At 43.6% G+C, this 22,589-nt stretch overlaps 1 protein-coding gene across 5 annotated transcripts; it reads left to right on the plus strand.

Annotated features, from left to right (window-relative positions):
- The first annotated feature begins 1,802 nt into the window (after nucleotides 1-1,802).
- Nucleotides 1,803-11,994, plus strand: LOC125177014 (RNA-binding protein 4B). 5 transcript variants are annotated; one of them, XR_007156465.1, is made up of 5 exons: nucleotides 1,803-1,994; nucleotides 2,678-3,101; nucleotides 8,201-8,877; nucleotides 10,504-10,665; nucleotides 11,311-11,994. XR_007156465.1 is itself a non-coding variant. In XM_047879025.1 (4 exons), the coding sequence occupies exons 2-3, from the start codon at nucleotides 2,690-2,692 to the stop codon at nucleotides 8,866-8,868; spliced, it is 1,080 nt and encodes a 359-aa protein (XP_047734981.1). In that variant the 5' UTR covers nucleotides 1,803-1,994; nucleotides 2,678-2,689; the 3' UTR covers nucleotides 8,869-8,877; nucleotides 10,504-11,994. The 5 variants fall into 5 exon arrangements, 3 of the variants coding, with proteins under 3 accessions (XP_047734981.1, XP_047734983.1, XP_047734982.1); XR_007156467.1 differs by having other exon boundaries at nucleotides 11,392-11,994; XM_047879025.1 differs by having other exon boundaries at nucleotides 10,504-11,994.
- The last annotated feature ends 10,595 nt before the right edge of the window (nucleotides 11,995-22,589 follow it).

Genomic DNA, 22,589 nt, shown 5'->3' on the forward strand with positions numbered 1-22,589 from the left:
TTTGGGGAAATTGGAAAGGTGGACAGAACCCAAAACACAGCACTCAAAGGTGGGCAATAGCAGGTTCAGACTCTATATTTGAAAATAAATCTGGCCTGGAACACAGAGAAAGAAGCCAAGATAGAAAACATCAATAGTGAAGATAAGTGAAAGCGATTTCACAAATGGATGAGGAGGTCCCTATACACGTTTTAAAAGTCTGAGTGTTGGGGGCGCCTGGGTGGCACAGTCGGTTAAGCGTCCGACTTCAGCCAGGTCACGATCTCGCGGTCCGTGAGTTCGAGCCCCGCGTCGGGCTCTGGGCAGGTGGCTCGGAGCCTGGAGCCTGTTTCCGAATCTGTGTCTCCCTCTCTCTCTGCCCCTCGCCCGTTCATGCTCTGTCTCTCTCTGTCCCAAAAATAAACGTTGAAAAAAAAAGTTTAAAAAAAAAAAAAAAAAAGTCTGAGTGTTGGGGCATGTAGGGGGCTCAGTTGGTTGAATTTCTGATTCTTGGTTTTGTCTCAGGTCAGGATCTCACGTTTGTGGGTTCAGGCTCTGCACTGACAGCGCAGAGCCTGCTTGGGATTCTCTCCCCCCTCTGCCCCTCCCTCGAGCATGTGCTTTCTCTCTAAATAAACAAGCATTTAAAAAAAAAAAAAGTGTAGAGAGAAACTGGAAATTACCAAGAGGAGGAGGGAAGGAGAGAAGTAGATAGCAGTAGGAGAAATCATGAGTTGTATTAAATTTGTAAGGACAGTGCCTCTTCTGAAATGGTGTGGGAAACAAAAAAAGAATTCCGTGAAAGAAACTTATCAAAGTAGCTGGGGAGGAGGAGAGCACCCTGGGGAATTTGTGCCTGATGGTATCAGAGAAGCTTCTTTGGAGCCACCACAATGAACAATGGTGATTGACAACCTCACTGGCATGCTCCACTCAGAGATAAACTGGGTCCATCAATCTCTATAAACGTCTATTCTTTGTTCAAGGATGACAGTGAGTAATCCACTTAAATAGCTTCTCTTTTGCCACCAGGAGGTGCCCTTGGACTACAGCTGAATTTTGAATGCTAGAAAGTGCTGAGGAGTCACAGTTGCCTAGACCTCCAGCAGCTTGGTGTGGACTTGGAGACCCTTTCTCACCCCTTCCCTCAGTCCAAACAAGGAATTTCTCTGGGCCTCTGCACCAAGTATTCTTTTGGTGTGTTCACCACGGACCAGGGACCGTGAAGGACACACATCAGAGTTAATACCCTACCTAGAGAAAGAAAACCAGCCGACATATGTATATGAGCAAACAAAACGTTACTGATAAACGTAGCCTGGATAACAATGCCTCATAGAGCTATCCCAGCTCTGCCATCTTTCGTTCTCTTTCCTCACCAGTGGATAACATGTTTGCAGTGAAAAAAACTAAGTTATATTGTTATATTTAAAGCTCTACAAAAATTGACTACGTTTGCTTAAAATGCTTCCTTGTTTCTAAAATGTTATCCCAAGCTACCAAAGAGGTTGGCCAGCCCGGTAAGAAACCCCTGTTTAGAGGACCCAGTGAGATAACCCTTTGTCATCAGCTACCCGCCCCCACCCCCCAATAGCACGACCCATTGTGATGATTAGCGACATCCGAGGCTTCCGATTACACCAAGGCAATGGTTGCGTCCGGAGCCCTTCTGACGCTTGAGCTCCGACCCTCCCCCCAACCCCGCTTCCAAGGTGCTGATTGGCTAGCCGGGGCTGGGGGCGGACTGACTTCCGCTCCGCAGCGACGTCACCAGTTGGCCCCGCCCTCGTGTCAGGGCGGCTGGGAGCCTAGCCTGAGGCAGCCATTTGTATGCGGCTGCGGGATTGGCCGCCCGGCTCCCGCGAGGGGGAGGGGAAGGAGGCAGAGCGCACTCGCGCGTGCGTGAGCTGGCGCGCGAGAAAGGGCCCGGTCGCGCCGAGGCTCGAGCGGCCGTCGCCATTTTGTAGGGTTCTCTCTGACGCTGGAGCCGCCGCCACCGCCGCCGCCACCCGGAGGTGCGAGTGGGTCTTGTGGGTTTGTGGGGAGCCCGGGGGTGGGCCGGGCTGGGCCTCTGGCGAACGGGGCTTGAACAAGGTTTGGGTTTCTCTGGCTGCGGGAGGTCCGGGGAAGACAACGGGAGGAGGCGGGGCCGGGTCTCCGGAGGGGGCGGGGCAGGGGTCGGGTTGAGTCTAGTCTTTGTTGGGGCGCAAGAACTGGAGGTTGGGTCGCTGGGGGAGTACGAGATTGGGGCCAAGGAAGCCTCTTTATTCTTAGAGTGTCTTTGAAGGTATTACCGCCCGGAGGAGACGTGCACAGATTTCCCTCCAAAACCTCGCTACCGGGGTCACTCAAGATAGCATGCCTCTTGTCCCTTTCTTGAGCTCTTTCCTGCCCTCCCCAAACAGTATTTTAAGACCTAAAACAGCCAACCCTGTTATTTAAATGCTCCTCGTTTCACGGAGATGATAGACTATGCCATGCATGCTGACCCCCGACCTCCTGTTTGTGTGTCGCATCTCACACTACCCCTTAAGTACAAACCTTTCCCCTCTGCTGAGAAAATAATGAACGTTTATGTGAACGTTTATATGAATCTTGAAGGTGCCAAGAACTTCTTTGGAGGGCTAAACCAAATGCAATGCACTGGAATTCCCCACTCCACCCCTAACTTTTGGCAATCTTGTTTCTTCCCTCCCAGGCTCTTGTCAGGATGGTGAAGCTGTTCATCGGAAATCTGCCCCGGGAGGCCACAGAGCAGGAGATCCGCTCACTCTTCGAGCAGTATGGGAAGGTGCTGGAATGTGACATCATTAAGAACTACGGCTTTGTGCACATAGAGGACAAGACGGCGGCCGAGGATGCCATACGCAACCTGCACCACTACAAGCTGCATGGGGTGAACATCAATGTGGAAGCCAGCAAGAATAAGAGCAAAGCCTCCACCAAGTTGCATGTGGGCAACATCAGTCCTACTTGTACCAACCAAGAGCTTCGCGCCAAGTTTGAGGAGTATGGTCCAGTCATCGAATGTGACATCGTGAAAGATTATGCCTTCGTGCACATGGAGCGGGCAGAGGATGCAGTGGAGGCCATCAGGGGCCTTGACAACACAGAGTTTCAAGGTGAACTGCTCTGGGATCTGGGTGGCAGAGCTGAGTAGTGGGGTCTAGGTCAAGACAGAGATAAGAATGCAGGACCACGTGGCTGGCAGGGTGGTGTCTTCAATTCTATTTTGGCGGATATAATAGATTGCATGTTTACCACTCTTAAGTACGGTTTACTCTTGGGAGAAGCAAACACTTCCCCTTTTCAGATGTATTTGCCAAGATGTTCCTCCGCAGCTGTATAGAATCACAGACTGTGGGTTACTTTATCCCACAGTCTTCATTTATCTGAGTTCTGCTGGAAGTTTACTCTGCCTGGGCAAATGAGCACCTCATGTGAGAAGGGAGGATAAAAGTCTGTGGATTACCTGCTGCTTTTGTTATATTCAGGAAGCCTTATCTTTGAGAGTTTAAATGCCTAGGATTTTGTACTCTTTACTGCCTTGGGTGATAGGTTGTTGTAGGAAAGAGGAACAGAGACATCTAGAGAGATCCCTATGTTAAAAATCTAGATGGTAAACCTGGATTTGGGGGAGTATCTTTTGAGTGCTCAAATATATTCGGTCTGTGAACTATACAAGCAGGGTCAAAAACCATGCCATTGGACTATTCGCTTCGGGCTACTATTATTTAGTGGAAAAATAGAGGAAATTTTTAAAAATACTAGGTTGAATGAGGTGATGGTCTTGCTTCTGAGAGGTTCCAGTAAGGGTGTTGTAGAGTGTATTGTGTAATTGTTTTTTTTAAGTCTGTTTATTTATTTTGAGAGAGAGTGAGCAAGTGTGGGTGGGGGAGGGGCAGAGAGAGGATCCCAAGCCGGCTCTGCAGGGTCAGCCAGATGTGGGGCTTGAACCCCCGAACCATGAGATCATGACCTGAACCGAAATCAAGAGTTGGGCACTTAACCAACTGAGCCACTCAGGCGCCCCTAATTTTACCAGTTGTAAAGGTACCTCTGTTCTTATTAATACCTTGAGGTTGTCTGAAGACTCTGCAGCTGTGCTAATGTAGCCACTAGGCACGTGTGGCTATTAAATAAATTTAAAAATTCATTTTCTCAGTTGTACCGCACACATTTGAAGCACTCAGAAGTCACATGAGGCTGGCTAGTGGTGACTGAATTAGTGTAAATACAGAACACTTCTGTCATCATAGAAAGTTTTGTTGGAGAGTGCTGTTCCACAAGAAGTTTGCTGTTGACAGTATCATCTTGGGCCACACATTTACAGCCACTTTCCAGGTTCATAAATTAACACCATTTTTTCTGAGTGCCGCTAAAAGATTTGTTGAGAAGTATTTAAGTGTCCTCTGCTAAACCTAGAAAACAGTGAGAAAAGAAATGGGAGACAAGGAAAAGTTGACCAGAAAAGGGTAAGAAAGTTTGCAGATAGTGTAGATTGCAAATAGTGTGCATCACATCGCTCTGGCCTCAGCCAGTGGTGCCCTGGCCTTTAGGTCATCTCTGTGGTATAGGGTGAAAGTCACAGATAACTTGCTACCGTTAACTAGTTGTGTGACTTTGGCCAAGTGTTTTAACCTCTCTGTGCTTCGTTTTCCCCACTTAACAAAATAGAATTAATGATCCCTGCAGTACCTCCCTCACAGGATGGTAGTGAGGCTAGGATGAGGTAATAGATGTGAAAATGTTTTCACAGTAAAGCACTATAGGATGAAAGGTGAGTGTTGTCTGCTACAATGAGTGTGTTTCCATTATGGTTAGAAACTGATTTATAACTTGATAGTTAAGCTTTACTCATTTACCTATTTTATTTGTTTTTCTTTTATTATTTTGGAAAGCTGTTGCCCTTTAGACAGCTTTAAAAATATTCTTAATTATTTTCACTTGAGACAAGAACGTGACTGGACAGTGTTTGGAAAGAATGGGGGGGGGGGTTTCTCTCGACAGGGAGCAACATGTAAAGAATGCAGTTAAAGCCGGGTACAAATTCTGCAAAGATATCCTAGTAGTGTAATACTTCATGTCCTTACCTTTTTAATATATGATTGAGTAAAAAGATAAGGGCAAAATATGCGTACAGAAGTCAGTTAATTGGGGGGCGCTGGCTTGGGAAGAGCGTGTGTTTTAACAAACCAGGTTTAATTACTCTAGGAAGTGGGTGTTTGAGTAATGGTGATCCATGAATTGTTTAAAACGTCATTATTGGAAAAGAAAAATCCTTTATTTGGTTTTCGTGTTCTTAGCCTGGCTTCTCTGGAGAAAGGACTCCACTTCGAGTTATATATATAGACATTTTTATAACCAGCTCTTTTTTTTTTTTCCAGATGACAAGAGAAAGTTTAGCATTGGATAATATGTTAAGGGTTTTAAAGAAAATATAATCTACATACCAATTTGTCACATTTTTTGATAAAGCCTTTTTTTAGTCAACTGCTAATGAAGGTGGCCTCTTAAAAGAGGGCCATTTTGAACATCTTTTGAACCTTTATATGTTAATAGCTGCCATTTAGGCTTCTGCGTTCGGGACTTAAGAAAGGAAACAGCGGGACTTAAGAAAGGAAACAGCGGAACCTCAGTTACCTGGGTCTTTCAGGACCTGTTTCCTCTCCACGTGTAGCAGTGAACGGGAATTGGGAATGATGAAGCAGCTGAATTGGGAATGATGCATGAGTTCAGGTGTCTTGTTCCCCTCCTCCCCCAACACGTAAACAAGCACTAAGCTGGAGTACCGTTGTGGGTCAGCTACACACCCAGCCTTCTCTGGGTCCAGGTACGGGATAGGAGCTCAGTGTTTAGGACCCCAAGTGGCCCATCTCTCAGGATTTTAATAATCTTTTCTGTTCCAGTTTTCAGAAGAAAACACCTCTATTAGGTTGGTTTTCTGGGAAACGTTGGCAGCATATTTCAGTGACTTTTGGAGGTCTCAGAAAATCTTCTAAGTTTTTGGCTTCTCCAAGTGTAGTAGTGGTAGAATTTAATCTTTCGACATTCTTTGCCTTGGTTCCTTAAAGTAATCGAGAAGCACAGTATTTTTCAACTATAAGAACTTTAAGGGACTTAAAACCCTAGTTTTACAACCTTTGGAACATTGTGGAAAAAAAACCTATCACTTCTATTCAGATCTTTCAATGCTGGTTAAAAAAATATTTTACCCGAATCCTTTTCACAGCTACTACAGAGGTAGATTTTGCCATAGATGTTTATAAATTTATGAGTTCTACTCAACAAAACAGGAATGAAGACTGGGTGTAGTAATAGAAACATCAAGCAAAAATTACTGAGTTTTGTTTCTCAAGAAAAAAATTCTTTTAATGTGCTTTTAGGTCTCTCAATTGGCTACTTTTTAGATTGGCATGGTTTCTCCAACTTCAGAATTGGAGCAGTTTGTGTCTGTCACACAGGTTCATGTCACCATGCATGTTTGAAAACCAAGTACCTTGTGTCTTCCAGTCTAAGTCATAGGGAACTACGTTTGGGATATAAATTGGAGCAAAAAAGAATCCGTATTTCTGTTCTAAACATAGTTAGCCCAGGGTCCTTAATAACGTCTCAGAATTAGAATGGGAGTATTTAAATCTCTGAAAGCAATGGGTGGCTAAATGCTGCTTTCGGAGAATGACTGCCATTTGGCATCTGTTGACTCTCAGTGGTGATGGTGGATGCTGCGTCTCTGCCGGCAGCTAGAAGAAAAACCTGAGCACTTTTGTTTCCGCTAAAGAAAAGGTTTTAACTTGGAGGCGGCAAGTACTAGAAACTGGGGTGGTATGAATCTTAGACACTGGGCGGAACTGAGTTTGACTAAAGTGATGTTACTGCACTAACCCGCTCCCCTCTCAGGGTCAGTGCATGGCGCTGTTCTGGCTGCCGTCCTGAATCGGGCTGTTTCCAACAGGATGATGGAGCACGAGGCCTCCTATCCGCATAGCTGCATCCAGAACAAGGTCTGTTAAAGAGAGAGCAACTTGCTGATTGTGGAGGGGGGATTTGTTCCGAGCAGCCTTTAAGAGTGACGCGAAGCCCCTGTTCTCTGCCTCCAGTGGCTGCCTTTTGGCCACGATTTGAGAAGTAACTGACTTTATCTCCAAAGTCTTAGGCAGTTTGGCACTAAATACTGCCAAAAATAATCCTTTCCTCAAACTGCTTTTAAAGACCTTGGATGCTTTCATCAGTAAGGGTCCCTGGGCATGGTGGTACATAAGCCCTGGGCAAAGATTGTTTCTTCTCTTAGCTGTTCCTGGTGCTGGTCATTTCCTGGAGGAATGGATGTTGCTTGTTTGTATGGGTGTCCAGAGAGACCTGTAGGTAAATGCTGCATTTTTCTAAGAAGTAGATAATCCCCTGTGAAGATTGTAAGCTACACTGCAGGATGAAATGCTGGTCATTCCATTACATGGGAACACATTGTCCCGAAGAAACCAGAACTGTTTCAGTATCTTTCTAATTTTTGCTGTTGAGAGACCTTGGTCAAGTTTTCTTTTTCACAGTAGGCATGGATTCACCCTTGCTGAAAAATGTGGGGTGGGGTTGAAATCTGGAGGGTCTTATAACTCCTAGAGGTACTGGAGGTGAAGCAGATGATGAGCCAGGTATGATTTGTGTACCCAACATAGCCTTCTGGTGACATCTGCAAAAATGGCTGGACGAAACAAGATGGACAGAAGATCGCTGTGGTTTTTAAGCTGCAGTTAAATGCTCAGGCCTTGTGTTGCCCTGAGTAAATCAGTGAGAGGTTGGTAAGATGCTTTTCAAATCTGGCGTAACTGAGGTGTTGTTGGCTATCTGATTTGGAAGAAATGGCAGGTCTTGAATCGTTACAGTTATAATCAATCTTAGCAGTGAAAAGTGCCGAACTGAAAAGTTTCTCAGTTTCTGTGTTGGGGGGAGAGGGGGAAGGAAGGGAAAGTTGTGGACACAGAAGTAGGAGGGAATCTGGTCAACCTGGTGTAAGTATAAAGTATTGACTGATCTCAGAGAACTCAAAAGGTCCTAGCTGTCATCTATATTGAAAAGTAACTTCATCTTTTGGAGGGAATTGCTGAAATAGGGTTGCAGGAGTGTGTGTATGTATGTGTGTCTTAGACCAACTAGTTTACTTTCGTTTTGGGGAGGATTAAAGAATGTCATGGAGTTATAATCTTCTTACATCTATTTTCTCAAGGCAAAAGAATGCACGTGCAGTTGTCCACCAGCCGGCTTCGGACTGCCCCTGGGATGGGAGACCAGAGTGGCTGCTATCGGTGTGGGAAAGAGGGGCACTGGTCCAAAGAGTGTCCAGTAGATCGTACAGGCCGTGTGGCGGACTTTACCGAGCAGTATAATGAACAGTATGGAGCAGTGCGCACGCCTTACACCATGGGCTACGGGGAATCCATGTATTACAACGATGCGTATGGAGCACTCGACTACTATAAGCGTTATCGGGTCCGCTCTTACGAGGCAGTGGCAGCGGCGGCAGCAGCTTCTGCATACAACTACGCGGAGCAGACCATGTCCCATCTGCCTCAAGTCCAGAGCACAGCTGTGACCAGTCACCTCAACTCCACTTCTGTTGATCCCTACGACAGACACCTGTTGCCGAACTCAGGTGCTGCTGCCACTTCGGCTGCTATGGCTGCTGCTGCTGCCAACAGTTCCTCCTATTATGGAAGGGACCGGAGCCCCCTGCGTCGTGCTGCAGCTGTGCTCCCCACAGTTGGAGAGGGCTACGGTTATGGGCCAGAGAGTGAGCTGTCTCAGGCTTCAGCAGCTGCACGGAATTCTCTGTATGACATGGCCCGGTATGAGCGGGAGCAGTATGTGGACCGAGCGCGGTACTCAGCCTTTTAAAAACTGGAGGTGAGAGTGGGGTGGGTGTGGTTAAGAGACTCTATTTTGTTTCCTTGAAAGAGACCTGTGCTGCATGGAGGGGGCTAAAGCCACCTGTTTGTTTGCTGTCAGGACAGTCTCCAAGTGGTATAAATTACATAGTAGTAGTTTTAAATATTTCTCTAGCTTAGGCCAGAGGTTCATTTGGCCTCTTGAGGTTTTGTAGTGTACGACTCCCAACCAACTTTTTCCTTCTGAGAGAACAACAAACTCAGTTAGTGCGAATATTATTTAATCAAGCGTAAGCAATCTGGGTTACAGAATGTAGTTAAGAGAACATTTGTTGAGTCCCCTCTTTGTACATTATATTATTGAATCTACACAATAAGCCTTTAAGATGTTTTCTCTTTTACAGAGCAGGGAACAAAGGCTCAGAGAGGTTAAGTACTTTGAGGTCATCTGACAATTGAGAGGTAGAGTTCAAACTCAGGCCTTGCTGACTCCAAAATGACTCTCTTTCCACCATGAAAGTCACTGTGGTCTAAGCTGAAGAGCACGGGTTCAGGAGTTACGAATGAATGTCACAGTGAGAATTTTAACTACAACTTTAGACTTCTCACTTGCCAACAAAACTACTACTTAGGTCACTAGCCTTTATCAGAGGAAGCTCTTCTAATATCCTAGAGCTATAAGCCAAATAAAGATCTATAAATTTCAGGTGTTTATTAATTCTAAGACCCTTGAAAGCAAAATGTTTTGATGCCACTGTCCCATGGAGTCCTTTCCTTATTGGTAATCCAGAGCGTCTTCTTCTGTGTGGGCACTTTAAGCCCTGTTTCTGCAGAGTCTGTGTTACTATCGTGTAGAACCCCAACACTTCTCATTTCTTCTAGCAGTTTTTGGTTTGTGTTCAAGAGGAACCTATAAGGAACTAGGTAGAATAGGTAATTTTCTAACGGGTATAAAATCCCACTGGTGGTGCCCCCTAGAAATTTAATTTTTCCTACTTTAGACAAGGTATGCCAAAGATGTTGGAATGTCAAGAATAGTTAGCAGTAAGATCTAGAGATTGATAAATCTCTTCATCTGAGTGGAAGTGGCATCACGACAACTTCTGTTCTCATGGTTTTCCTTGTACTTTGAAATCAAGCATCACTTGAATTGGAAGCCTACCCGAGAGGTCAAATGGAGTTACCGCTGAGTTTCCAGGGTTCCTAACTTATCCTGTTGGTAAATATATGTGTAGAAGAAAATAAAGCAATAGGAATTTGCCCTTTTATGTAGCGAGAAGCAAATGATGCTTTGAACCTGTGATGAATTAAACCCTGTGTGACCATGACACGACTGGGATCTCCTGAGACCACTGTGTAGTGGTGTATCTTCATGTGCGTGTAGTAATCTTATACCTTGTGTAGCTTGCCTTAATTTTTACTTTTAATGCAGCAGGATCTGCCATGAAGCAGGATATTTCTCTAAAGGTGGTATCATCTACCAGATGACTTCTGTTTTTCTCATATGTGTTTTCAAAGTTAAATTAGTGTACTATGGTCTTAAAAGGGTATCGTTAAGGTATTTTAAAGTGAATTTTGACTGCAAGCAGTGGTTGTTCAACTAACCTCTTTTTAGTGATGACTTTTAAAGAAACTTACCTTCCAGGTGTGAACCTCAAATGGACTGAATAACCCTGAGTTGGTTGCAGTCCCAGGAGCCTGATGTTAATGAGGCTGCCAGGATGAAATACTCCAGAACTGTTGGGGATCTGAATTTGGGTCTCACCCTAGCAGAACTGATTCAAGAACGTCACAACTTTTGAAGTCGGTTGGTACAGATCAAGACCAAGATTTGGCCCTTTGTCTGTAATAAGTAGAGGAACTTGGTGTGAGTTAACTTCTTTTCTCCCCCAGCCATTGGTGTCTGGAGTTCCCATCATCAATGGAAGAATTAGGGAATTTTAGGATTTCTTCCTTTGATTTGGTAAGGGAGATGTGATCAATTAGGGGAACTCCTGGAATTATGGCTCTAAATGTGTGACAGTATGACATGTTGGAGGGTGAATGAACCATTCCTTGATACGCTTTGTGATTGCTGTTTATGAAACTTGTTTACTTATGAAAGAGTAAAACGAAACAAATTTAGAGTAGTACAGTTGGCCATATTTGAGATCTTGGCATCTTCTGCTTTTTTCTGGACCTAAAAATTAAATTATGGTTTTGGATAATATCTATGTATGCCCTTTGTTGCAGTGACAGTAGCCTTGTATCACAGAGGTTGTCTTGCCTAAAAGATGGTAAGAGAGTGGAAAAGATGTATTTTATCACCAACACAGCAGTCTGCCAGATAGATTGCTTCTAATTCTATATATATAACTAGAAGTAGAGTCCTTGGTAATTACATGGGATGTAAGTTTGATCCAGTCTGACTTGGTTTTGTTTTGTTCTTTGTTCTTTTCCCCCTGGAATACAGGACGGGACCAGGGCCCTTGTGCTCGGAGCCAAGCTGCTCTCCAGGCATTGTGTAAGCCTCTTGTGTTGTGCTCTCTTTCAGGTAGGATAATTGCGGACTGAACCCTCGGGCTGCGGTCATATATGAGAACTTGCTCCGCGCGGTCCCCTTTGCCGGGATGTTTCCATTGCTTCATGTTTCAGTAAACAAAGGAGTTTGTGACCAACTATGTTTTCTTTCTTAATTTAATTCTTCTAAGTTGACTTTTCTTTCCTCCTGATACTAGTCTCTGTAGCCTTTCACTCTATTCCTTACATTCTCAGCCTCTGAGCAGCCCTAGGTAAGGATTATGCTGGCATCCCCTTTTTCCTGTACAGTGGAACCCCTCTTATCTTGCTTTCCTTAGGAGTTGAACCCTTCTCCCTGTCTACCTGCAACATCTCCTTTCCCTTTAAAATGACCATGTAGTGGCAAGCGACCTTTTACTCTTCTCTGTTAGCTCTGGACTCTAACATTGAAGCTAATCTTCTGAAACTGCTAGGACCATTGGGGTTTTGGGGGAGGGGGGTTGTTTTGTTTGTTTTGTTTTTTTATGTCTGACCTGTGATCGTGGTACAGCATTAGCTGAAATTTAGCCTTGTTTTATTCCACTCCTCCCACTTTTTTTTTTTAATATTTTGACAAATAAACGTTTCTAACACTTAAGTACCTTTTTGTGTTATTTACTGTTGTGTTATATACTGTTATTTACTACCAGTTATTTACTACTGTTATTTACTACCAGTATCTTCTGGCTCTTGTATCTTCTGGTTCTTTCTTAGTTGTGCTCAAACTACAAAATTCAAATGAGTAATTGCCTGAAATTTAGATGTAGAAGGAGGGGTTTGGTGCGGTCTAGGTAATGTGGCCTCAGTCAGTAATGGGTGAAGAAAAGTTAGCCAGCATCTTGAGACATTGACAAGTATGCTACTGCATATGGTCGGGTTCCTTCTGTCTAAATAATTAGAGTTGCTCTTTTCACTTTACAGGTTAGCAAACTCAGATTAGAATGCCTTACCAGGAAAAAATAAGCCAGAATATCTCCAAGGACATCAGGTTGACTCTATTTGACTTCATATATTCAATTAAATTCACTTAAAACTACTCAAGTCTCACTTCCTATGGTATTAATATTCTGCTAGGATTAGACTTTGCCTAAAGTGAATAATAGTTATGAGACCAAAAAGGGAGAACATGTCATTTTTTTTTTTTTTTTTTTAATTTTTTCTTTCCAACGTTTATTTATTTTTGGGACAGAGAGAGACAGAGCATGAATGGGGGAGGGGCAGAGAGAGGGAGACACAGAATCGGAAACAGGCTCCAGGCTCTGAGCCGTCAGCCCAGAGCCCGACGCGGGGCTCGAACTCACGGACCGCGAGATCGTGACCTGGCTGAAGTCGGACGCTTAACCGACTGCGCCACCCAGGCGCCCCAACATGTCATATTTTAAGCAGAAAAGCAAGTAGGGTATTAGTGATCAGAAGGGACAACATCCTGCAATTAAACATGTCTATAATTTTTTAAAAGATTTATGGACGTTGCTTAGGTCCCCAGAAAAGCAAGTTTAGTGATGGATTCAATGCTACTTAAGCTTTATTTATTGCAACCTAGATGGAAATGCTGGTGTGTAAATTCTGACTACCTGTGAATTTTAGAGCAAAATTTCCCGATTTTTTAGGGGTAGGATACAACAGTCTGGAGATACTAACCTGTCCGTGCACCACTGCAACCAAGTGGGTAAACGTACACGAGGCCCGTGTTAGCTTCAGCATTCCCTGAGGAGGCAGGGTTATCTGTTTTACATTTTTAAAAAAGGCAGAGATACTGGGATTCCTTGTAATTCATGTACAAGGTACCAGGCCAAACAAAGTATGTACAGGTTTTGTTGAGCTCATCAAAATGTCAGGTCCTCCCTGTGTGCTTTGGGTGTGTGGGAACTTTTAATGTAACCGTTTAACATACCTTGATTTCTATCTCCCTGACAGATCAAACCAAAAAAAAACCCCAAAACCCAGCGTTGGCAAAAGTTCTACACCAACTCTGTCCAATAAAATCTTGGCAGTGTTGGAAGTGTTCTACATCTGTGCTATCCTCAATTTATAGCCATTAGCTACATGTGGCTGTTAAGAACTTGAATGTGACTAGTGAAGCTGAGAAACCAGTTTTTTTATTTCATAATTAGCCACGGTGGCTAGTGGCTGCTACTGGACAGCACGGTTTCAATGATAAAATAAGTTATGTAAGGAGGGGGAAACGCTTTGCACAATCATACAAAATATTTTTCCTTTAAAAAGTCCTTTCACTGCACCGGAATAACATACTGGGAAAGGGGTTGGTTTCCAGCCAATGTGAGGACTGTTTAGTAGGAACAAACGTATTTCTAAATCTGTTATTACCATGAGAAATTGCATGTTGTGGACACAAAATCCCTTTTATCCAAAGACCAAATTTCTCATTATAGACCATTTCAGAGTCCCACGAAACCTCTCACAATAAAAGCACCTGAATTCATTGATCAGTGATTTGAATTCCTACTATGAGCCAGGATTTAGGTGATGAAGGAGGGGAGGCCTATGTGGTTCCTAGCAGAGAAACAAACCTTAATTACATCTTTTGTAAGCACAATGGAGGGTGGAGTACAGGACACTCTGAAAACACAACAGTAATTGGAATCGGGGGATTGGGCGGTGGACTGGCAGTTGCTAGTCCAAGTGAGGAAGCAGCTCATGTGAAGGCACCTGATCAGGAAGAGTGTGACCCACACTAGGAACCAAAAAGGGAGCTCTGTGGCAGAAGAAAGTGCAGTAGGAATCTAAAGAGGGAAGTTCTAGGCACAGTTCATTAGAGCCTTACAGGCTATCTTAGGAATTTCACCTTTATCCTAAAAGACTAACTGGGAGCCATTAGAGGGTTTTAAGTTTGGGGGTAACAGGATCAGATTCACTTTCTTAAAACAATCACTCTTGGGGGCGCCTGGGTGGCTCAATCAGTTGAGTGACCCTTGATTGCGGCTCAGGTCATGATCTCACGGTTTGTGAGTTCAAGCACTGCATCAGGCTCTGCACTGGCAGTGTGGAACCTGCTTGGGACTCTCCCTCTCTCTGCCCCTCTCCTTGCACGCTCTCTTGCTTGCTCTCAAACATTAAAAAACAAAATCACAATTACTCTGGATAGGAACAGAAGTAAATTATTATATGTGAAATTTATGCGACATAACAGCAGCAGTCTGTCCCCTGATCATGAAGCCAAAAAGGGTGACATTTTGTCTTAAAGGGGGGAAACACACCTTGTAAACAGGAAAAGGACCGTTCATAAGGACATGTGATTCAAGGGGCAAAGGGGTAGGGTTTAAATCCCTGAAGTTAATCAGCCCATAAATAACAGAATGAGCTGTGCCTCTCCCACCCGAACATTTGGTGAGCACCTGTTGTTGGCCAGAACCTAAGGGCTTTGCACAAGGCACCACTGAGGGGCAGGAGAGATGAGATTAGGTCTCAGCTGAGAGGATGGCACAATGAAAATGGTAATTGCTGTGAGGAATGTAAAAGTATTGTGTGAACTCAGAGAAGGGCAGTTATTTATGCAATCCTACCAAAACTATGGCTTAATTTGTGCCTTAAGACCTCTCTCCTTTGAAACAAACACACTTACCAATTTACAGACAGTGAAAATGGAGGGACGATGGAAGGCCAAGGGGCTATCCCTGGCCCAGTTTGGGGGTGGAGGATAAGAATGAAGAATATCCCCAGATCTTCCACCGCCATGAATTTCTTCCTGAGCAGTCTATTTGATGTGGGGTTCTGGGAATCCATCCAAGCAACACCCAGCCATAGTAGCAGCACTGTAAGGCACTTCAAGTACAGAGCAAAATCAATCCTAGCCTGATTTAAATATTACTGCCCAGAAAAGCATCCAGATTCCCCGAGGTGGTGTCTGAGAACTCCCTGGCTTCTACTGCAACACCTTCCCTGGGGTGGTAGGGGAGACAGAGACTCGTTAGTGTCTACTTGGTGAGAAAATTCCTACTGTAGCTCCAAGGCCTTGCTCTACCCTTTAGGCCTGTGGCAGCAGACAATTCGGCACAAAAAGATACCAAGCTCTCAGCACTCAATGAACTGCACAGAGATTGTCTGAAGGCAAAAAAAGGTTGGCTGGCTTCAAGGCAGCCCAGAAAAGGGAAGCAACTTGCCCAAGATTGGCTTCATGGCTTGTCAGAATTTGGCTCACAAATCTGGTCCTCAAAGAGTCTCTTGCCCTAGATTTTGGAGGAGGAAAAGAGAGATAAAAATACATTCCTAGGAAAAGCTGTCAGCTTGTCAGAATACTTCCTCTCAGGGCTTTCTTAAGATCTTGGCTATGTTCTGCTAAGGAGAACTGAAGTACCAGAAATGACAGATCAGCCCTAGGAACCCACAAGGGAAGAGGTTAAGGTCTGGTGAGAGAATTTCAATCAGTAGTGCCTTAGGTTTGTGGGCCCTTTGAAGATCCCAGCCAAATTCAAACCGCACAACAGCCCTGTAGATTTGATGACTCATCAATCCTCTCTGCTAGTCCACAAGAACCCAATGAGGTAGCATCCTTGGCTACCCTGGTAATTAAAGCAACAGAGGTTTAAAAAAGTTAAATGACTTGGCCCCGCTCCTCTGGCACACGATGCTGAGAAAAAAAGGTTCCTGATTCCTAGTGCTTGTTTCCTAAAGAAGAAAGCCACAAGAAGCTACTGAAGAGCAGCTGCAAAGGGACCCACAGTCCTAGCAGTAGACCTATCCACATGAAGGGGATACAACGGAAGATTTTAAGCTGCTTCACTTGGCAAGGTGAACTAGACTGCCAGCGAGAGTGGCCCTGGACTGACCTTGGCTCTGGTATCTCTGAAGTAGGGCAATGGCTACAAGAATTAGGAAAATGAGTGGTTAAGGAAAGCAGTCTTCCCACCATGTACCATCGTATTCCCTCCAAGTTGGGGCATGGCCAGGACGCTTCAGTGGTTGTGTGAACTGTGCTCCACCTCTCCATATAGACACAAGGAAGAATTTTAGAGATCTAAATTGGGCGATTGGCCAACACTCCATGGACCACACCGGTGCTGGCACCCGTTGCCACCTGGAACCAAAGTGCACTGGAGACAGAGGCTTGCATCAGGCAGGTATGGAGCCTTGGGACCCACAGGGAAGCCAGAACTCTGGGTGCACCTCACAATAGAGCTCTCACTGCCACTGCACAATCACTAAAGGCTGAAATTTGGGCTCTGGAATTAGACTGCAAAAACTTAAATTCAAGCTCTTTCTGTGGCCTTAGGTGTGTTACTTGACCTCTCTGAGCCCATTTCATCATAAAATGGGAATAATATAACCTTCCGGTTTTGTTGAGAGTAAATATAAAAAACACTGAACTGTCTATTCCCACCATAAATAAACTGGGGACCCTGGGTGGCTCAGTCGGTTAAGCGTCCAACTCTTGGTTTCGGCTCAGGTCATGATCTCATGGTTAAAGGCACTAAGCCCCATGTTGGGCTCTGCACTGACAGAATGGAGCCTGCTTGGGATTCTCCCTCCCTCTCTCTGTCCCTCCCCACTTGTGTGTGCACTCTCTCCCTCCAAATAAACTTAAAAAACTGATGTGGGCAAGCAAAAGAGAAGGTTCCACCCCTTCTGAAGCTCATGAATTAATGGAGTAGGTGGACCTTCAAATACACAAATCTATGATGACAAACTATCAAGAAGGCTATGCATGCTTGCAGAAAGGTGGAGGAAAGCTGTCATCATGCTCTTTAGTCCTTCAAGGATTCCAACTCCCCCTCCTTCAATTTCATACCCAGCTATGAGACCTAAAGACCAACCCACCTGCTCAGCCCTTAGGGATCACCAAATCTCAAAGCTAACTGGCCCTTCTAGGTTATCAAACAGTTCTACCTTCTCTGCTTTTTACTGACTGAACTCTTATGGGATAGAACACAACTCCAGCCCTAACAGTGGCCATCCCCCAATCCTCTGGTCCTACCCCCAGGGTCTGGTTCTATGCTGGCTGGCACTTTTTTTTAATGTTTATTTATCTTGAGAGAGACAGAGATAGTGCAAGCAGGAGAGGGGCATAGAGAGAAAGGGAGAGAGAGAATCCCAAGCAGTATATATCCCAAGTATGTATATATATATATATATATACATACATATATATGTATGTGTATATATATATGTGTGTATATATATATATGTACTTATATACGTATATACTTACATATATACATTTATTATTAAATGCCTGTTATGTATCAGGCACTAATGCCTGGCACAGGGAATTTAATTCCCTGTCCCACCCCCTCCCCCAAGCTTGCAATTTTGTGAGGAAAATGTTCACTAAATAAGCAAAAAAACTGAGTTAAGTACAAAATACATAAGCTGGGCACAATGGCAGGGAAAAATGGGAGGAGGCATCTACTTAGAGGTTGACAGGGAGGATCCTCTGATACTTGATCCTGAAACTCTAAGATCTTAAGGGTATGAAATTAGCCCTAAAGTGGTTATCAACGGAAATATAATGTGAGCCACAAATGCAAGCTACATAAGCAGTTGATCCTGGAACAAGATGGGGGTTGGGACATCGACCTATATAGGCAAAAATCCATATATAACTTTTGACTCCCCCAAAACTTAATAGCCTATTGACTTGAAACCTGATAACATAAACCTTACTTACACATATTCTGTATGAGTATGTATTATATATTGTATCCTTACAATAAAGTAAACTAGGAAAAGAAAATGTGAAGAAATTCATAAGGATGAGAAAATACATTTATAGTACTATACTGTATTCAGTGGGGAAAAAAAAAAACCCACATGAGTGAATCCACACAGTTCAAACCTATATTGTTCAAGGGTCTTCGACTGTAATTTGAGAACTTCTACTAGCCACATTTAGAAAAGTAAAAAAGAAGGGCACCTGGATGGCTCAGTCAGTTAAGCATCCGACTTTGGCTCAGGTCATGATCTCATGGCTCCTGAGTTCAAGCCCCACTTCAGGCTCTGACAGCTCAGAGCCTGGGGCCTGCCTTGGATTCTGTGCCCCTCTCTCACTCTACCCCTCCCCCCACACATGCTCTAAGAATAAAGAAACACTAAAAAATATTAAAAAGTAAAAAAAGGTGAAACAAGTAATTTTATTTAACCCAATATATCCAATATATTATCTAATATTATCTTTTAAATATGAGTATCTTACATTATTTTTCATAGTAAGCTTTAAATACCCATGGGTATTTTACACTCATAGCACCCTATATGGCTATGGCTATCCCACTGGACAGCACAACTGTCCAGTTGGTATACAAAACCAAAGGAATTTATGAAATTGCCTAGAACAGGGTTTCAACCTTAACACTATTGACATCTGGGGCTAGGTGATTCTTTGGAGGGAGAGAGAGATTCTTTCCTGTGCATTGGAGGATACTTAGCAGTATCCCTTGTCTCTACCCATTAGACGCCAGAAGCATCCCTCCACCCCAAGTTTTGACAATTAGAAACTTTACACTGCCAAATGTGCCAGCAGAGGGTGGAGACCAAAGAGTGGAAATCACCAACGATTGACAACTAGTGACCCAGAGGGAGAGCGTACAGAGAAGACGGTCCAGGAAAACTATGGGGAACTGCAGATTTAGCATCTGCCTTAGGTAGTATACACAAGCAATTAAAAGGAACAAAAAGAAAAGAAGGGGTATTGTGATTTCCTGTGAAGACCTCAGAGGTCCATTTCTAGCACATGAGAAAAACCCTAACCAATGTCACTAACAGCAACATCAAGAAGTCTTCCCCCACCATCAAGTTTTTCTCCTCTTTTCTGAACCATTCCTCTAGACCAAGGAATACCCATGAAATTTCAAAAGCATATACAAAGGACCACTGTCCTCAAAGAAAAATTCCATATACCATTTTGGAGAGATTAGGAGTTATCCAAATTAGAGGAAATCATAGGTACAGATTCAAATCTCAAACTATCATTGCCTCTTAGACAGACAGCCTGCTTGAGCAGAGAAGAAATCTGGGGCTGGAAATGCACATGTGAGAATCTTCAGAATACAGATGGTTGGTAAAGCCAAGGGAATTTGTGATACCAACAAAACGAGAAGCATGGAGAAAAGAGAGAATAGAGCCCTAGCCTCATTTTCACTACCCTGAAAAGTTATCAGCTTCCTTTTCACCTTGAAAACCCAAATCTGTTTAAAACAAACAGAAAAGGGACTTTAAGGAACATCCAGAAAATAGCTAGTGTAAATACTAAGGGAGAAGAGGCCTTGCTATAAAAAGCCCAGCATACAATGTGACTGAAGGAGTAGGACAAAGAGAACTAAGATGAGGAGGGGACAGATCATGCTGGGCTTTACAAGCCTTTCGCCGGATTCTGACTTTGACTGAATGAAAGAGCCCCTAGCTGGGGTGGGTGGACACAGGTGTGGGGGTGTTTGACATTATCTGATTTCCATTTTAAAAGGATCACTCTGAGGGGCACCTTGCTGGTTCAGTACGAAGAGCATGCAACTTTTAAGAGCATGCAACTCTTGATTTCAGGGTCATGAGTTCAAGCCCCATGTTGGGCATAGAGCTTAAATATAATAAAATTTTAAAAAAGGATCACTCTGGTTGCCATATTGTGAATAGTTGGTAGATAATGTAGAAGCAGGAAGATCAACTGGGAAAGAACTTCGGAAATCTAGGTGAGAGAGAATAATGGCTCTGCCTAGGCAGCCAACAGTCTGGGAGATTCTGAAAAGTAAAACCAGCATGATTCCCAATGTATTGAATGTGGGGGTAACGAAGTTCTGGGCCAGAATAACTGAAGGATGGAGTTTCCATCAACTGAGATGAGGGATGGGTATAAGAGAAGTGGTGGTGGAGGGGGATATCAGAAGATCAAAATTATACAAGTTTTAAAATATCACACACCTAAGCAAAAATGTCAAATGGGCAGAAGGATATGAATCTGAAGTTTGCAAGAAAGATCTAGAGCAGAGATTTAACTGGGAATGTTGACATATAGATGGTTTTTGAATCCACAGCATCACCAAAACCCACAGCTGAACTATGGAGCCTCTAACATCAAGAGGTCAAAGAGAGAAGGGAACCAGCAGAGGAAATTGAGAAGGCAGAAAAACCAAGAGTGTTGTGTCCTGAAGTCAAAGGAACTAAGTGTGAAGGAACAGAAAGTAATCAACTATGTCAAAAAACTAATACCAAAGACATAAGTAGGTAGATGAGGACTAAGAATCGACCAGGGGTTGAGGGAATTAACTGCAAAACAACACAAGGGGCTTTGGGGTGACAAAAATGTTCATCTTGTAATTTATCAATGTGTCAAACTGTACTCTTAAAATCAGTATTAGTACTCTTAAAATCAGTATTATTTTTTCCATGGAAATAAATTCAATAAAACCTATTTTCTTTATAAAAGGTGAGTCACACCACACTCCCCTGCAAGACTATTTCACTCAGAGTAAAGGCCAAACAGGTCCTAGATGGTCTATCTGTCCCATCACTGAACGATCTGACCTCCTCTCCTACTAACTCTCTCCCCATCACTCCACTCTCGCCCCTACCAGCCTTACTGTTAAAACAGGCCAGCTAGTATCCTATCTTGGGGGCCCTGCTCAAGTTGTTTTCTCCACTTGGAATACTAAAAGTCTGTTTGGCTCTTACTTCATTCAAGTCTGGTCAAACCTCAGTCTCTCCAGGAGGCTTGGTCTCCCATTCATCACAGTAATCTGCCCACATATACCTCACTCTAGCTCTCCTAATACTCCATACTCAACTCTTCCCTTGTCAATACAAAGCTGTTTCCTAACAATGTATTTATTCACTATGTTCACTGACTTGGGTAGGAGTGCAAGTTTCAGAGGTGGAACTTCATGAGGATTAACACAGAGGAGAAACCACCACACCACCACAACAGACATGTGACATGAGCAAAAAATAAACCTTGGTCTTCTCAGTTTAAAAAAAAAAAAAAGAAAAAGAAAAAGAAGAAAAAAGAAAGTGACCACATGATTCAGCAACATGAAATCACAAGCAATGTTCCGGTAGAATGCTAGGGGTAAAAGTCTGACTAAACAGGGGTGCCTGGGTGGTTCAATCGGTCAAGTATCTGACTTTGGCTCAGGTCATGATCTCATGGTTTGTGGGTTCGAGACCCGCGTTGGGCTCTGTGCTAACAGCTCAGAGTCTGGAACCTGTTTTGGATTCTGTGTCTCCCTCTTTCTCTGCCTCTCCCCCGCTCACACTCTGTCTCTTAAAAATAAACATTAAAAAAAAATTTTTTAAGTCTGATTAAAGTGGATTTAAGAGAAAACAGAAGGCAATAACTGGAGACAGAAACCCCATAGAAAACACTTTTGAGGAGTTTTGCTACAAAAAGGAGTGAAGAAATGAAGTGGTAACAAGCAAGGAAAATAGTCAAAAACGTTTTTTAGTGGGAAGAATAGATAATTTGTAACGCTAGCAAGACCCAGTAAAGAGGAAAACTGGATGACAAGACGGAAAAAAGCACAGCAGCAAGTTGGGCCAGAGGGTCTAAGGAGAGCGTTGATCTTAGGTAACAGCAGCTCACAAGAGGGAATGTGATGTGGGTGCAGATGCTGGAGGGGAGCAGGTGTGAGAAGGCTAAAACTCCCTCTGATTGCTTGAAGTCTGAAGCCTATCAGTAGCTGAGTAAGTATATGAGAGGAAATGAATGGACCAGGAACCTATACTCTTGACTGCTTGGCAGAACAATGGGTCTACATGAAATACAAGTTTTGTGATCATTCATTAAAGTGAGACCAGTCACTGAGATTGGTTTTTCTCCATCACCTTCAGCCTCGTCAGTCAGGTAAATGAACGAATGAACTGGATTTAATCTGGGATGTGATTCTGTCAAGGTGTATGATGAAGCTATGGTACTAGGTAGCCCCAGGGCTTGCAAGGAAAATGATGTAGGCAAACAAATGATAATGACTGGCTATGTATTTGAAGTTGGGTAAGGAAGAGTATTAAGAGAGTGAGGGACAATGAAAAGTTGGATCAATGAATTAAAAGTTCTAGTGGGATCAAAGGGTTGAAATACTGAAGACAGTAACCTGGAGAGACAGAAGATGGCTAATGTTAAAAAAAGGAAGTAAATTCTAAGAAATTAAAAAGATGGCATTTTGGAAGGGTTGTCTTCAAACCAAAAAAAAAAAAAAAAAGACACCCTTCTACATCAGTCGGTGCACCACTGATGTGATTTACGCATCCTCC

The sequence above is a fragment of the Prionailurus viverrinus genome, chromosome D1 (genome assembly GCF_022837055.1).
Source record: "Prionailurus viverrinus isolate Anna chromosome D1, UM_Priviv_1.0, whole genome shotgun sequence".
Lineage (NCBI taxonomy): Eukaryota > Metazoa > Chordata > Mammalia > Carnivora > Felidae > Prionailurus > Prionailurus viverrinus.